At 47.9% G+C, this 17,002-nt stretch overlaps 1 protein-coding gene and 1 long non-coding RNA gene across 4 annotated transcripts; one reads left to right on the forward strand and one right to left on the reverse strand.

Annotated features, from left to right (window-relative positions):
- Positions 1 to 1,728: 1,728 nt before the first annotated feature.
- LOC131482369 (uncharacterized) lies at positions 1,729 to 10,376 on the reverse strand. The gene is made up of 3 exons (XR_009246926.1): positions 10,259 to 10,376; positions 2,753 to 2,891; positions 1,729 to 2,222 (listed from the first exon to the last, which is right to left on the reverse strand). It is a non-coding gene; the product is annotated as an uncharacterized LOC131482369 (long non-coding RNA).
- On the forward strand, positions 10,297 to 16,288 carry TEFM (transcription elongation factor, mitochondrial). 3 transcript variants are annotated; one of them, XM_058675878.1, is made up of 4 exons: positions 10,297 to 10,616; positions 10,964 to 11,465; positions 14,049 to 14,198; positions 15,807 to 16,288. In XM_058675878.1, exons 1-4 carry the CDS (start codon positions 10,540 to 10,542, stop codon positions 16,251 to 16,253), a joined length of 1,176 nt encoding a protein of 391 aa, XP_058531861.1. In that variant the 5' UTR covers positions 10,297 to 10,539; the 3' UTR covers positions 16,254 to 16,288. The 3 variants fall into 3 exon arrangements, with proteins under 3 accessions (XP_058531861.1, XP_004594062.3, XP_058531862.1); XM_004594005.3 differs by having other exon boundaries at positions 10,441 to 10,616; positions 11,002 to 11,465; positions 15,807 to 16,282; XM_058675879.1 differs by lacking the exon at positions 10,297 to 10,616 and having other exon boundaries at positions 10,629 to 11,465; positions 15,807 to 16,285.
- The last annotated feature ends 714 nt before the right edge of the window (positions 16,289 to 17,002 follow it).

Genomic DNA, 17,002 nt, shown 5'->3' on the forward strand with positions numbered 1-17,002 from the left:
CCATCCCAGCTGCTCCATTGTTAACACACCTGGGAAAGATGGACCTACTGCTTGCACCTACATGGGAGGACTTTGGTAGACCTCTGTCTTTAGAACTTGGTCTTTAAAATAAATAATAGGGCCCAGCGGCGTGGCCTAACGGCTAAAATCCTCGCCTTGAACGCACCGGTATCCAATATGGGCGCCGGTTCTAATCCCGGCAGCTCCACTTCCCATCCAGCTCCCTGCTTGTGGCCTGGGAAAGCAGTCGAGGACGGCCCAATGCTTTGGGACACTGCACCTGTGTGGGAGACCTGGAAGAGGTTCCTGGTTCCCAGCTTTGGATCGGCGCGCACCGGCCCGTTGCGGCTCACTTGGGGAGTGAATCATCGGATGGAAGATCTTCCTCTCTGTCTCTCCTCCTCTCTCTGTATATCTGACTTTGTAATAAAAATAAATCTTTAAAAAATAAAATAAATAATAAATCTTCAAAAAATAAATAACACAATTCCATTTAAAAACAAAAAAAAGGAAAGACAGCTCAGACTTGAACAGGTGCTCCAAGGGGATGGTGACATCAAGACATCAGCTTCACTCTCTGGGTCACAGCACAAGCCCACAGACCACTAGTTTTGCACTTCCACGGACTGCAGCTGATAGTCTAGCTGACCTGTCCACACCCCCACCTACATACACACAGCAGCACGTACTGTGAACTGAAGACAGGAATCTGTGTGAGGAGTCAAGACAGGATAGTAGGCAGTGAGGGATTTTATGGCCGCCAAGTTATTATTTTTTTTTGAAGATTTATTTTTATTGCAAAGTCAGATATACAGAGAGGAGGAGAGACAGAGAGGAAGAGCTTCCATTCAATGATTCACTCCCCAAGTGACTGGAATGGCCAGTGCTGCGCCAGTCCTAAGCCAGGAGCCAGGAATTTCCTCCGGGTCTTCCATGCAGTTGCAGGAACCCAAGGCTTTGGGCCGTCCTCGACGGTCCAAGTTATTTTTTTTTTAATATAAAATTGTAGTGCCCTGCAGCGGGCGTGGCCTAGCAGTTAAAGTCCTTGCCTTGAACGTGCCAGGATCCCATATGGGTGCCGGTTCTAATCCCGGCAGCTCCACTTCCCATCCAGCTCTCTGCTTGTGGCCTGGGAAAGCAGTTGAGGATGGCCCAAAGCCTTGGGACCTTGCACCCACGTGGGAGAGCCAAAAGAGGCTCTGGGCTCCTGGCTTGGGATTGGCGCAGCTCCAGCTGTTGCAGCCGCTTGGGGCATGAATCAATGGACGGAAGACCTTTCTCTCTTCTCTCCTCCTATCTGTATATCTGACTTTCTAATAAAAATAAATCTTTTTTAAAAATCTGACTTTACAAATCAAACTAAATCTTTTTTCTAAAGATTTATTTTTATTACAAAGCCAGATATACAGAGAGGAGGAGAAACAGAGAGAAAGATCTTCCGTCCGATGATTCACTCCCCAAGTGAGCGCAATGGCCGGTACTGCGCCGATCCGAAGCCAGGAACCTGGAACCTCTTCCGGGTCTCCCACGCGGGTGCAGAGTCCTAAAGCATTGGGCCGTCCTCGACTGCTTCCCAGGCCACAAGCAGGGAGCTGGATGGGAAGTGAAGCTGCCGGGAATAGAACCGGCACCCATATGGGACCCCGGTGCGTTCAAGGCGAGGATTTTAGCCGCTAGGCCATGCCGCTGGGTCCCTAAAATAAATTTTTTAAAAAGTTTTCCCTTCAAATAAATCTTGTTCACATGAAAATTCTTTCGTGTAAGACAAAAATGAGGTTGCTGCCATGTTTTCGTGTCAAACATACTACAACAAATCCACAGTGTCAGCATATGAAGGCTGGCTGTCACCTCCTTGCTCTTTGTCCTTCAACAAACTCCCACACCTCTCTGAGCCTTGGACTCCCTGTCCGTAAAATGAGGAGTTTGAGTTCCCCCTAGCAGGGTCATTGAGATGGCACAGGAAACCCTGCAGTCCCCTTACTCCCCAGACCCCTCTAATCAGCTTGGGGGCAGGTGGGCAGAGAGAGATGACAGTTATATGGAAGGCTGTGTGCGTGTCCTTTTCCATCACCTCCTGGCTGCAGCAGGAGGAGCCACCAGGCCCAGAGCAGCGGGCAGGAACTTTACTCCTGAAGGGAGCCACGGAGGTCGCCTGGAGAGACCCTGCTGTGGTTAAGGGCACAGGGCTGTTTACAACAGGCTGAGATGATTCATTTCCTCAGCTGTAGATGAGAAAAGGGACAGAAATAAAGCTCCCAGGAGAGATATGGGAAAGGCGACCTAAGGTTTGAAGGGAGAGGTGGGGGGACAGATGAGGATGGGGCCCAGCCACACTGCCTCCCCAGGCTCTGTGCTGGAGCTCCTGGGAGCCGCTCCCCTTGGGCGGCCAGTGTCTCAGGCATGGTAGGGAACCAGGGTCTGAGCTGCTGCTTTAGTTTGCCCTCTGCCCTTCTCATTTCTGGAACTTTCCACTGAACAGCAATCCAAGCATTCCTTAAAGTGGAATCTTGAACATCTTCAGGGAAAACAAAAATGAAAACCTGATAGTCCAGCAATTGTCTGTGGAGTTTTTTGTTTGTTTCTTTGTTTGTTTTGTTTTTTTTCTTTTTTGAGGAGGGAGGAAGTAGATAATACAAATTAATAACAATTTTAGAATGCTTTACAAAGTTTCACACCCTTGATGGTATTTGACCTCCATGACTCTTGTCTTTTTTTAACTATCATTTCTTTTGGGGCTCACACAATGGCTCACCAGGCCAATACTCCACCTCCAGGCACAAGCATCCCACATGTTACTGATTTGTGTTCCAGATGCTCCAATTTCCATCCAATTCCCTGTTTATAGCCTGGGAAAGCAGTCGAAGATGGCCCAAAACCTTGGGGCCCTGCACCTGCGGAGAACTAGAAGAAATTCCTCATTTCCGGCTTTGGACTGGCCCTGCTCCGGTCGTTCTGCCCATTTGGGGGGTGAACCAGCAAATGGAAGACCTTGCTCTGAGAAATCTACCTTTCATATAAGTAAATAAATAATCATTTCTTGGGGCTGGCATGGTGGTTCAACAGGTTAATCCTCTACCTGCAAGGACTGGCAAACCTTGTGTATGCCATTTTGTGCCCCATCTGCTCCACTTCTGATCCATTTCCATACCAATGGCCTGGAAAAGCAACGGAGAATGGCCCACATACTTAGGCCTCTGCACCCATATGAGAGTCCTGCAAGAAGCTCGTGGCTTTGGATCAGCTCAGCTCCACTCACTGCAGCAATTTGGGGAGTGAACAAGTGGGTTGAAATTTTTTTCTTGCTTCTCTCTGTAAATCTGCCTTTCAAATAATAAAAAAATCTTTTTTTTTTAAGTTTTTTTTTTTTTTTTATTACAAAGTCAGATATACAGAGGAGGAAAGACAGAGGAAGGTCTTCCATCCACTGATTCACTCCCCTAGTGGCTGCAATGACTGGAGCTGAGCTGATCCAAAGCCAGGAGCCAGGATCTCTTCCAGGTCTCCCACACAGGTGCAGGGTCCCAAGGCTTTGGGCTGTCCTTGACTGCTTCCCAGGCCACAAGCAGGGAGCTGTATGGGAAGCAGGGCTGCTGGGATTAGAACCAGTGTCCTTATGGGATCCCAGCACTTTCAAGGCGAGGACTTTAACCGTTAAGCTATTGTACTAGGCCCAATAAATAAATCTTTTTAAAAATATTTCTTTTTTTTTTAAGTTTATCTCCTTATCTATTTGAAATACAAAGACAAGAGATCTTCCATGTGCTGGTTTACTCCCCACATGCCTGCAAAGGCCAGGGCTGGGCCAGGCCAACAGCCTAAAGTCAGGAGCTACATCCAGGTATCCCATGTGAGGTGACACGGCCATCTTCTGATGCTTTCCTAAGCCCATTATTTGGAGCTGGATCGGAAGTGCGGCATTCAGAACTCTAACTGATGCTCCATTATGGGATGCTGGCAGCAAAGGAGGCGGCTTAGCCCTCTGAACCACAAGATCCATTCCCTCTATCATTATTTACTTCAAAAACATTTACACCCCCAAATAGAAACCTTGGCGCCCACTCCTAGCATTGGATGGATGCAGGATTTGGGGACAGGGGAAAGTTAAGGCAGCCTCTCTGGGGGACTTTGTCCAGACAGCAGCTGCTAGGGTGAGGAGCATCTGGGCCCTGGGACACTGTCCTTTGTAAACAAAGCTCTGGGGTCCCCCAGGGCACCGCCACATGGCCCTGCTCTCAGATCTCGGTGTCTGTCCCCTAGGCAGGGCCAGAGCTGGAGCCAGAGCGGGCTGGAGACAGCCTTTAGCCACATTCCCAGGAAAGGTCTTTGGTCCCAAGGGAATAGAATGCAGCCCTTGGAAAGTTTAAACATTGCTGTTTGTTAGTTTAAGCGTTGAAAAAAAAAAAAAAAAAGCAAGCAAGCAAAAAAAAAAAAAAAAACACAAAACACAAAACTTTAGTTTTAAGACATTTGGAAGATACAGTGAAGGAGAAAATAACACCACCCACAACTGTGTGCACTAGTGAGGAATTGCAGGGTGCCACACTTCTTCCCAGCACCATCCCAGCACCTTCATAAGAACTCCGAGGCAAAGATTATTTGTAAGCTCCCTTTACAGACAAGGCAGGCAACCCAGACCCAGACCCAGGATGAACCGATTTGTCCAGGGTCACACAACGGAGGGGATGCAAATGGGATGGTGCATGGCATTGATCTTGGGATTTGTGGCCAGTTCTGCCTGGGCCCTTTACCAATATATTAGGAAGAATCATATGAGGCTGACTTAGAAAAATAGCAATATCCAGGCTAGTGTTGTGGTGTGGTGGTGAAAGCCATAGCCCACAGTGCCAGCATCTCATGAGCACTAGTTTGAGTCCTGACTGCTCCACCCTTATTATTATTATTATTTAGAATTTATCTTTATTTGAAAGGCAGGTTTACAGAGAGAAGGAGAGAGAAAGCCTTCCATCTACTGGTTCATTCCCCAAATGGCCACAATGGCCAGAGCTGAATTAATCTGAAGTCAGGAGCCAGGGGCTTTTGGGTGTCCCACATGGGTGTAGGCCCCCAAGAGCTTGAGCTATCTTCTGCTGCTTACCCAGGCCATAAGCAGAGAGCTCGAAATGGGGCAGCCGGGACTAGAACTGGTGTCCATATGGACTAGCCTGCTGAGTCATGGAGCTGGCCCCTGCTCCACTTTGCTAAAACACCTGGGAAAGCAGAAGATGACCCAAAGGATGAAGTTCTAGGCTGCTGGCCTGGACCAGCCTTGACTCATAGGGCCATCTGGGGAGCGAACTAGCAGATAGAAGATCTTTATCTATTTCTCCTTCTTTCTGTAAATCTTTCAAATAAATAAAAGGTAATGCCATGCACTTATACCTGATGCTAAGCTTTTATTCTACATTTCTGTCTGACAGAGAGAAGCAGAGCACTTCCACTGACTGCTTCACTCTCCAAGTGGCAAGTTAGGAGCCAGAACTCCATCGGGTCTCCCACAAGTGGGAGTCCTAATTGCTAAACGAGATACCTATCCTAAAAACGATACTTTTATAGTCTTGCAACTGGCCATTACTAGTATTTTTTTTTTAATATTTCTGGTCTTTAAGACCTATTTAAATGGGACTGGGATCATATTTGTCATGCTGTATAACTTTTTTGTTTTTTTTAATTTTTGCTTAAAGCTTTTGATATATTACACATGCTTCATGACATTTCTCACTTTTGAAGTTACATATGTATTGTGTGTAAGTATTGTTTAACAGGCAGAGAGATACAGAGAGAGAGAGAGACAGAGAGAGAGAGAATAAGGGAACTGAGACAAAGGGAAGAAGACCACTCGGCCCAATTGCTCACCATTTTCTTCCACTGGCCCCAGCTGGGGCAGAAGCCTGGCATCAGACATTCAATCTGGGTCTTTCGCGTGCATGGCAAAAACCAAGTATTGGGCCCATTACAATGGCTCAGTGGCTAAATCCTTACCTTGCAAGTGCCAGGATCCCATATGGGTGCCGATTCATGTCCTGGTTGCTCCACTTCCCATCCAGTTCCCTGCCTGTGGCCTGGGAAAGCAGTTGAGTATGGCCCAGGGCCTTGGAACCTGCACCTGTATGGGAGACCCTAAAGAAGCTCCTGGCTCTTTGCTTCATATTGGTTCTGCTCTGGCCATTGCAGCCATTAAAACAGTGAACAAACAGATGAAAGTTCTCCCTGTCTCTCCTTCTTTCTGTATGTCTGATCTACCTTTCCAATAAAAACAAATGAATGTTTAAAAGGAAAAAACAAAAGAAAAAAAAGACAAAAGCAAAAAAAAAAAAAAAAATCAATGTACTGAGCCATCACCACTGCCTTCCAGGATCTGCATCCACAAGCAGCTAGAACAGGGAGGAAGAGGCAGGGCTGAACCGAGGTGGTCCCGTATGGGATATGGGCGATTTAACCACCATGCCAGACACCTCCGTCTACAACACCACTGGACAGTGTGATAGTTCATGGCGGATGGGTATTCCCTTAGTATTGGACATAAAGATGATGACAAATTCTTTGTTGTTATACATGTTACAATATAATCACTGTTTTGTTTTTTTTTTTTTAAGCATTTCTACTTTACTTCCTGTACTGTGGTCACTCACTGATTCTCCTTAGTTGATTAAGCTTTATGGAAACAGGAGAGAGGACAGTCATGTTCTCTGCTCTATCCCCAGCACCGCCTGCCATTGAAGGGGTATCTCATCAGTGCTTGCTACCTAAACATGGAATGAAGAGTGGTAAAAATAAGAAATCCACATCTGTGGCGGGCCTTTTGTCTGGCAGTTTCCATGCCCACGTCCTATATCACAGTACGCAGGTTCAGGACCTGGAGCTACATCCTGCCTCCTGGAGGTAGGAGGCTGACTTCATTCTGCAATCTGTGTAGAATTCATCTCCATTGCAGGGTAGAGCTAAACTTTATTTAATACATGCACAATCACTTGGAGTTAAAATAGTCTGTGATTTGGCTAATGCAAATATTACTGTTATGACCACTTCAATAATTAGTTCTAACCATGTGAAATTGCCTTTTTGGGGCCAGTATCATATGCAGTCAGCCAAGCCTCTGCCTGTGGCACCAGCATCCCATCCAGGTGTTGGTTTATGTACTGGCTGCTCCACTGATTCAGTCCCTGTTTATGGCCTGGGAAGACAGTAGAGGATGGCACAAGGCCGTGAGACTCTGCACCCATATGGGGGAACTGGAGGAAGCTTTTGGCACCTGGCTTTGGATTGGCCCATCTCCAGCCATTGCGGCCATTTGGGGAGCGAGTCAGGGGATGAAGATGTTTGTGTTTTTTTTTTTTTTTTTTCTGTGTCTCTTCTGTGACTCTGCCTTTCAAATAAAAAATAATAACAAAAGTGCCCTTCTTGATAATAACTGTCAAATATTGGCTGTTTGAAACAGCTCAGCCTATTTAAAGTCTTTTAATGTACATATGTTAGCATTCTATCAACTGTACACCCACGAGTCGGTGTGTTGAGTCACTAGGCATAATACGTACATTCAGCTTCAGTAGTTATTGCCCAACAATTTTTCAAAGTGATGCTACCAACCCACACTTCCATCAGCATGTCTCAACTTCACTTCCCAGTTGTCTCATACCCTGGCCAACACTGATTTTTCGGTAGTGACTGTCTTCCTTTCAGTTGTTCTCACGGGCATGTAGCAGTATCATAGTGTTTTGATTTGCCTTGATAACCAATGAAATCGAACATTTTTTAAAAAGATGTACTTATTTGAAATTCGGGCTTGCAGACAAAGAGGGAGACAGGAAGAAAAAGTTAGAGAGAGATCCTGTACCTGCTTGTTCACTCCCTGGATGGCTATAACAGCTTGGGCTGGACCAGGATGACATCAACAGCCAGGAACTCCACCTGGGTTTCCCACACGGGTTGCAGGGGCCCAAGAAGTTGAACCATTACCTGTTGCTTCCCTGGGTGTGCTCAAGCAGGGAGCTTGATGAGAAGCAGCACAGGGGTATGGGTGCCCCGAGCAGGGGCTCAACCTGCTATGTCCCAACACTGGAGCCCAGGGTACTGACTTTCATTGTTACCCTATCCCAACGTTAGCTGAGTCAGGGATACCTCGGCATCTGGGTGAGAGGAACAGGAAGTGAGAGGGAGCTAGTGTCTGGGGGAGGATGACTTTCATGTGGGAGAATCACACAGTGGTGGCCTCTTTCCCAGCCACCACCAGCATCGGTCCAATTTAGTTCTGAATGACTCCTCTGAAGAATGAGAAGACTCCCACGGGCATTCATACTTAGTGCACATGAAGAGATCTTACTTGGAGGGGAAACGAAACATTTACATTTGATCCTAGTCAAAAGACCCAGACGTCATAGGGAATGTGAACATTTACCATCCTTACTAGGAGCTACGTCTCTGCATCCTCCCAGCAGCACCATGAGCTGGGTACCACACTCTCCATATCAGATAAGGAAGGTGAGGTTGAAAGGATGAGAACTACAAAGGGATGCCGTTAAAAGTGCTGAGCTGCATCCCACCAGCACACCGTGCCATCCCCAAATGCAGCACCTAACTCCTCATAACCTGATGGACTAGCTTCCTTCCATCCGCTGGTTCACTCCACAGGTGGCCACAACAGCCGGAGCTGAGCTGATTCAAAGGCAAGGGGCCCTGAACCTTTTCTGGGTCTCCCATGAGGGTGCAGGGTCCCAAGGCCTTGCGCCATTGTCCACTGCTTTCCCAGGCTATAATCAGGGAGCTGGATGGGAAGTGGTGCAGCTGGGACAAGAACCAGTGCCCACATAGGATACTGGCACGTCAAGGGGAGGATTAGACAATTAAGTCATTGCACTGAGCCTGATCATTCTTATTTTTTTTAAGATTTATTTTTATTTTTATTGGAAAGGCAGACATACAGAGAGGAGGAGAGAGAGGAAGATCTTCCGTCCTGTTTCACTCCCCAAGTGACCACAACGGCTGGAGCTGAGCCAATCTGAAGCCAGGAGTCAGGATCTCTTCCGGATCTCCCACACGGGTGCAGGGTCCCAAGGCTTTGGGCCGTCCTCAACTGCTTTCCCCAGGCCACAAGCAGGGAGCTGGATGGGAAGCAGGGCTGCCGGGATTAGAACCGGCACCCATATGGGATCCTGGTACATGCAAAGCTAGGACTGCTGCTAGGCTACCACGCTGGGCCCGAGCCTGATCATTCTTATTAAAGCTTGTGACTCCACACACCTCCACTGTCTCCTAGACAATATCAAAACAAACAACTCATTGGTTCCGCATAAAGACACAAATTCATCACATTGCCCTCCTGATTTCCCAGTTTTTCACAAAACTGGGTAGTCTCCCCATCCCCCAGAAAGAGTTCTTTCCTCTCCACTCTTGTTACAATTACTCAGTTCCCGCCACCCACTTGGGGGAGCCTTATAGAGCTCCTGGCTCCTGCCTGTAGCCTGGTCAGGCCCTGCAATGAACCAGTAGATCTCTACATCTCTCTGTACCTTTCTCTTGTTCATTCTGCCTCTCAAAGATATATTATAGGGCCCAGCGTGATAGCATTGTGGCTAAATCCTCATGTGCCAGGATCCCTTATGGGCACTAGGTCATGTCTCGGCTGCTCCACTTCCCTGCCAGCTCCCTGCTTGTGGCCTCAAAGCAGTGGAGGACGGCCCAAGGCCTTGGGACCCTGCACCCACGTGAGAGACCTGGAAGCAGCACCTGGCTTGTGGCTTTGGATGAGCTCAGCTCTGGTCGTTGCAGTCACTTGCGGAGTGAATCAGTGGACAAATCTGCTTTCCAATAAAAATAAACACATCTTTCAACATATATTTCAAATATATATCATATAAGTACACGCTGTGTATACATTAAACTTAACTGAAAATGAACTCCACAAACTGAGAGGTGCAAAGACCACGCTGCCACACCCTCCAAGGCTGGCATCCTACCACCCGGTTCGGTTTAGAGGGGTTCCATGCAGTCGTCGCTGACCGACCTGGCGACCACCTGGCGCTGCCAGCACCATCAGAGCCCGTCTGCCCACTGCTGCTGACCACTAAGCAGACACCCACACACGTCCCGTCCCCGCGCTCTTCTGGAAGGCTGGCCGCCCGGACTCCCTCAGGCAGTCTAGGAACCGAGCGACAGCCGCCGGCTCCTCACTCTGCCTGTTCCGCCGTGTCCGGCCTGCGGCAGGGGTCCAGTCAGGGGGATCCTGGGCAGCGGACGCTCGTCCGCCTGTCCCTCACGCGGACACCTTGCGAACCACAGACGCGCTCCAGGCGCTTCCTTCTGGGACCTCGAGCCTCAGACTTTCAGGAACCGCTCTCGGCGAGATCCCCGAAGCACTGGGTACCGTCTGAGGGACACTCGGGGGAGCTCGGGATCCATACAGCAGGCCAAGTCCAGCGTCCGGCAGCGAAACTCTCACTCCAGACCCCAAAACGCCGCTAGGGCCGGAATCTTCCTGCTGAGGCCGTGGTGCTTCCGCCAAGAGGCCGGACTCTTTTGGGCGGAGCACGCTGCCGGCGGAAGCCGATGGCGGAAGCCTGTCTCGCGGGCTCCTGCTGGTGTATCGGGGAGGATGCGCGTCCCTCGGGTCCTCGCGGCGGGAGGTAGGGTGCTCGCCTTGCCCGGTCCTCGTCCGTCCGTCCTCAGCCCCGACCCGGGAGCTTCAACTGGGCTCCTCCTTCCCAGCCTTTGGGGGATCCCTGATCCCCATTCCCCAGCCCTACCGTTAACGACATCAAGCATTTATGTCCCCCTGGGTTAGTATGAAATAGTTTCTAGCTAGTAAAATTTAGGATTGATCCCTCAAAGTCAGAATAGATATGGCTTTCATTGTTTTTTAAAACCCTTGATTTTAAACATTGTAGATCTATAATTCTAAATTAAACCTGATTCTTCAGGGGAGTTAAATAGGGGCCACTTAAAGTATGCCAGTCTACGTTACACTTTGCAGGGGACCCATCTTCCATTCTGCTCAATTTTCCTTTCAAGGAATATGGAGGTGTTTTCCAGTTCCATGGAGGTCATCTGTATTCCAGGCCCTGCAGAATTCCTGCTTTCGGGAAAAATCCAGCACACCAAAAGGGATTCTTCCTAACGTCGGTTTCTGTGATGAAGCTGCCAAGGAGCCGGACAGCACACTGGACAAGCTCTTCTCTCCTGAACAGCAAGCCTCCATCTTGCAGGTGCTGAATACAGCCACTACTAAGGACCTGGAAGCTTTCAAGTTACTGAGGGGAAGAAAGTCCGTCCATATCGTCGAGCACCGAGAAAAGTTCGGGCCATTTCCAAACCTGGAGAGTCTGATGGCTGTGCCCTCATTCCAGTATAAAACTGCGGTGCGAGTGTGCAACTCCATTCTTTGTCCTGAGACGGGAAGGAAGACGAGGAAACCACAGGAAAACCAGCTCTTGGGAAAGCTCATCAAACCAGACGTGGGGCTAGAGAGGATTAAGGTAGAACCTTTTTTCAATGCTTGCTTATACCACCTGGTATTTGGGAACCTGCTCTGTGAAGTTCTGTTCCAGGCATAAAGTTTTAGGGTGACCCAGAGAATGTTCTGCAGGGTTAGGTGGCGGATCTAGACATACACATTCAAGAGTTGTTTATTGGAAAGCAGATTTACAGAGAGAAGGAAAGACAGAGAGGGATCTTCCAGGCGCTGGCTCACTCCCCACGTGGCCAGCACGGTTAGCGCTGGGCCAGATGGAAGCCAGGAGCTTTTGCTTTCCCAGGTGCGTTAGCAGGGAGTTGGATGGGAAGAGGAACAGGAGAACATGAGCCAGCCCCTACATGGAGTTGCTGGCATTGCCCTGCTGCCCCACAGTGCTCATCCCTCAACATGCACATGCAAACACATAACCTAGTATAAAAACTAGGTAGGGGGCCCGGCGGCGTGGCCTAGCGGCTAAAGTCCTCGCCTTGAAAGCCCCGGGATCCCATATGGTCACCGGTTCTAATCCCGGCAGCTCCACTTCCCATCCAGCTCTCTGCTTGTGGCCTGGGAAGGCAGTTGAGGACGGCCCAAAGCCTTGGGACCCTGCACCCGCGTGGGAGACCCGGAAGAGGTTCCAGGTTCCTGGCTTCGGATTGGCGCGCATCGGCCCGTTGTGGCTCACTTGGGGAGTGAAACATCGGATGGAAGATCTTCCTCTCTGTCTCTCCTCCTCTGTGTATATCTGGCTGTAATAAAAATGAATAAACCTTTAAAAAAAAAAAAAAACTAGGTAGGACACAATCGCTACCAAGTCATGAGATTACAGGTAGTAAACTAGCTGTTGAAAGGTAGTTGTGTGTTGTGATTTGTGGGGGAAGCGTACTGAAAGTCAGGTCTATGATTTTTTTTTTAATTGGAAAGTCAGATATACAGAGAGGAAGAGAGAGAAGATGATCTTCGTCCACTGATTCACTCCCCAAGTAGACACTGAAGCCGGAGCCGAGTTGATCCAAAGCCAGGAGCAAGGAGCTTCTTTTAGATCTCCCACAGGCCTCAAGCACGGAGCTGGAAGGGATTGGAACCAGTGCCCATATGGGATTCCAGTGCATGCAAGGCGAGGACTTCATCCACTAGGTTATCGTGCCAGGCCCAGGTCTTTGATCTTAGGAGAGAGAATTAGGCCAGAAGAGGAGAATCTATGCGCTGGCTGCTGGCTTCAGATGGGCTCAGCTCCGGCCGTTGTGGCCACTTGCAGAGTGAACCTTCAGATGGATGGAAGATCTTTCTCTCAGTTTCTCCCTTTTTCTGTAAATCTGCCTCTCCAATAAAAAAGTTTTTTTTCCTTAAAAGAATAACTGCATTTGGTCTACAATGTCTTTCTAAATGATTTTAGGGAGGAGTTTGGTTACAGTTCATGACAAACTGCTGTTTATAGTCAGGCATCAGTCTGTTTGCATCTTGTTGAGGCACGTAGGTTCTTAGGACAGTCTATGGATCCTACAGAGTGGCCTTAAAATGATCTCCCTAAGTATCCCATGTCCTGATTCAGCCATGCTTATCCACATTGATGCTTGGCCATTTCTGAGCCAAACTGAAAGGAGGTCTCCATTTTCTAGGCTTTGGGCATCCCAGTGATTTTGCCTTGGACATATTCATTCAGCCCTTAGCACTGAACAGGAAGAGGGTATAGAATTCTGTGTGGTTTCTGCTCGTCTGCCTGTGTATATGTGCCTGTAGAACATGTTTTTACTGTAATCGTTAAAACTGAATGAGCCGTGTGCGAGTGCCATACTGTTGTGTTGTGTCTGCACAGTCCAGCCTCGGGAGGAGCCATATCCTCCTATCAAACTGTATTTTACACATCCCTGAGAAGCCTGTAGGCAACCCAACGTCAGTACCCGGGGAGGCAGCTTGTTCCCACATCGTCCCCAGCTCAGTTTCCTACTTTAATCTTCATTAATGATGCTTCCGGTCACCAGAATAAAACTGGAGTTATCCTCGCCTCCTGCTTCAGCTTGCATCTTTTCCTTTCCACTGCCTTTGTAGTCCTCTAAATCCCTGTCGTGCTGTAAGTGGTGTCTAGCTCTCTCAAGTCCACCTTACACATGTGACTCAAGCGACAGCCCTTAGACTCATGCTTTGCTGGCCTGTTGCTCCCAGGAAAAAGCAGTTGCTTAGCTTCACCTTCACAGAAACATGCGTCCCCCTTGCCCTTCCCCACAGGCCTTATCCCTCTGCCTTAGGGCTCCAGCAGCCTATCTTTGCAGACAGCTGGGTGAAATCATGTCTCACCATTTTACTCAGGCCACTTTCCCAATAAACTTTGGCTGATTTCTCCTCTCCCCCTTGACTGTGATACGGTGGCTCCTGAGTATTTGCCTGCCTACTCTGGGTTAGCTGCTGAGCATGTGTGTGTATCGTCTGTACACGGTACACTGCTGCTTTGCCGTCCAGTACTCTTGATACCTGCATGTCCTTAACAGTGCTCCGCTCACAAGCTGTGAAGTGCACACTGCATGAACTCGTTAGGCATCCTGGGCTTGTGCGTTAGGTTCTGTGTCTCATAGCACGTTTGCAGATAGATTGAGCCTTTTTCTTCTAGGCTGTGAGCAGCATTGTGTCCATTGTTTTTGGTACTCGAAGAATTGCTTGGGCTCACGTTGACCGTAAACTGGCCGTGTTGGACTGGCAGCACAGTGACTACTGGAAAGCGATGAGCAAGACGTACCCCTCGTCAGTCTATTTAGAAGAGGTAAGTGCTTGTACCTCCAGATTCCTACCTGCTACTTGTGCATCTGTAGGGATATTCTTTACCTTCTAAGGATGTAACACAATTGAAAGAACAGCTTTTCTTTCAGCACTTAACTACTCAGCTATCCCGGTTACGTTTTCTGCCTGAGTGGATCCATCCTCTCAGGCCATTAGCAGGGAACTCAAACTTATATGGGATGCCATCAGCACAGGTGGAGGATTAGCTTGCTATGCGATGGTGTTGTCCCCCATTACCTTTGTTTTTTATTTATATTTTTATTTTTTAAATGAACTTTCAGTGGGCCCGGGGTGATGGCCTAGTGGCTAAATCCTCATCTTGTATGCAACAGGAACTCAAATGGGTGCTGGTGCTGGTTCTGGTTTGTGTCCCAGCTACTACACTTCCCATCTACCTCCATGCTTGTGGCCTGTGAAGGTGGTGGAAGATGGCGCAGGGCCTTGGGATCCTGTACCAGTGTGGTAAAGTCAGAGAAAGCTATTGGCTCCTGGCTTCAGATTGGCTCAGCTCTGGCCATTGAGGCCAACTGGGGAGTGAACCAGCAGGTGGAAGATCTGTCTTGCCTCTCTGTAAATCTGCCTTTCAATAAATAAATAAATAAATAAATAAATAAATAAATCTTAAAAAAAAGGGCCCAGCGCGGTGGCCTAGCTGCTGAAGTCCTCGCCTTGAATGCGCCAGGATCCTATATGGCGCCAGTTCTAATCCTGGCAGCTCCACTTCCCATCTAGCTCCCTGCTTGTGGCCTGGGAAAGCAGTCAAGGATGGCCCAAAGCCTTGGGACCCTGCACCCGCGTGGGAGACCCGGAAGAGGTTCCTGGTCCCGGCATTGGATTGGCTCAGCTCCAGCCGTTGCGGCTCACTTGGGGAGTGAAACATCGGATGGAGGATCTTCCTCTCTGTCTCTCCTCCTCTCTGTATATCCGGCTTTCCAATAACAATAAAATCTTTAAAAAAAAAAAAAAAGTGTCTTGAAAACCTTGGGAAATGGGCAGGATCGCTATTTTGACTACACATAAGAAAATTGGTTCCAGTCAAGCATTGATATGTTTGTCAGTTGCAGAAGTACTTGATTTTTTTTTTAATATTTAATTTTTATTGTAAAGGCAGATATACAGAGAGGAGAAACAAAAAGATCTTCCATGCGTTGGTTCACTCCCCAAGTGGCCACAATGGCCGGAGCTGAGCTCATCCAAAGCCAAAAGCCAGGAGCTTTTTTCTAGTCTCCCACACAGGTCCCAAGACCTTGGGCCATGCTTGATTGCTTTCCCAGGCCACAAGCAGGGAGCTGGATGGGAAGCAGGGCTGCCAGGAGTAGAACCGGCACCCATATGGGATCTCTGTTCATGCAAGGCAAGAACTTTAGTTGCTAGGCTACCGTGCTGGGCCCTAAGTAGTCTATAGAGTTAAAGCCACTATAAACTTATAGAATATATCTTACAGCTATGACCAGTCTGAAATGTTTTTCCAGTTAGTTCAGCATTATTAACAACATACTGTAAGTTATCTAGCCATAATATAAGTGGATGGGGTACCCAAATATGAATGAAATATGAATGAATGATTTCTGATCACTTTTTTCTTTCAAAGATTTCTTCCATTATTTCAAAGATGCCTAAAGCCGACTTCTATGTTCTGGAAAAGACAGGCCTCTCCATTCAGAACTCGACTCTGTTTCCTATCCTGTTGCACTTTCACATCACGGAAGCCATGCTGTATGCCTTGTTAAATGGGACGTTCACCCAGGATGGCCAGCATCAGGTGCTGAGCATGAACCGCAACGCAGTGGGAAAGCACTTTGAGTTGATGATCGGCGACACCCGGACTAGCGGGAAGGACCTGGTGAAGCAGTTCCTCTCAGAGTCCGTGCTGAGGGAACGGCCGCGGGTGTTCTTTCCTACAGATAAGGTGGTGCGCTACCGACAGCTGCTAGCCACTGACACTCACAGGATCGAAGAACTGTACGACTCCTTACTGCAAGCCGTGGCCTTCTATGAGCTGGCAGTCATTGGCACTGAGCCTTGGTGTGTGAGGTGAATGCATCTGCTGTATAGGAATGTATATTTTTAAACCTAATGATATGAAACTAGTGATTTTGAATGTCCACATAGATGAATACATGTTGCATGTATTATAGATGATTAAAGCCAAGGTTTGAGCTGTTGAATGGCTTATGTGTTGATGACGTGATTAAAGCAGTGCATGTTTTCTAAGTCTGAGCATTCTGGGTATGATAAGCAAGAGGACCTGCAGAGAGCCAGGCAGTGACTGCAGGATTTAGTTATGGTATTGTTGAAAAATAATGGTTTTTCTGCGGGGAGCTCTTAAGTGAGAAAAAGGCTCAGATACAATAACATGACTCCCAGAATCCTCTTTTCTCTCAGTGGAATATGGTTTGATGTCCTGCCTCCAGAAGGCAGTTTTCATTGACTCAAGTCTGATAACACCAGAACAAATAAGCTCTGTCTGATGGTTTGTGTTTCATTCACACATTTATAGGAGATAATATGCCAAGTAATGAGTTACTAGAGTGTGGTTACCTTTATTACACATCTTTGTCTCCTCTTGTAAATCTGCCTTTCCAACAAAATAAATCTTTAAAAAAAAAAATACAGATTTTCCAAAAGCATTCTAAAATGGAAGTGGCTATGATATATAAATCTGTTTTTCTTCTTGTTTTGTTTATTCTTCCCATGTTCTCGATGACTAGAACTGGATTAGGCTGGAGCCAGGACCCACATGACCAAATGGACAGCAGGAACACCCTAGTGAGCCATCAGTGTTGC

Source organism: Ochotona princeps, chromosome 17 (genome assembly GCF_030435755.1).
Source record: "Ochotona princeps isolate mOchPri1 chromosome 17, mOchPri1.hap1, whole genome shotgun sequence".
In the NCBI taxonomy this organism is placed as follows: domain Eukaryota; kingdom Metazoa; phylum Chordata; class Mammalia; order Lagomorpha; family Ochotonidae; genus Ochotona; species Ochotona princeps.

Coding starts and splice junctions, on each gene's coding strand:
- TEFM (XM_058675878.1), top strand. CDS start 10,540: ATGGCGGAAGCCTGTCTCGCGGGCTCCTGCTGGTGTATCGGGGAGGAT. Junction 10,617..10,963: donor TCGGGTCCTCGCGGCGGGAG/GTAGGGTGCTCG, acceptor TACACTTTGCAG/GGGACCCATCTTCCATTCTG. Junction 14,199..15,806: donor CGTCAGTCTATTTAGAAGAG/GTAAGTGCTTGT, acceptor TTTCTTTCAAAG/ATTTCTTCCATTATTTCAAA.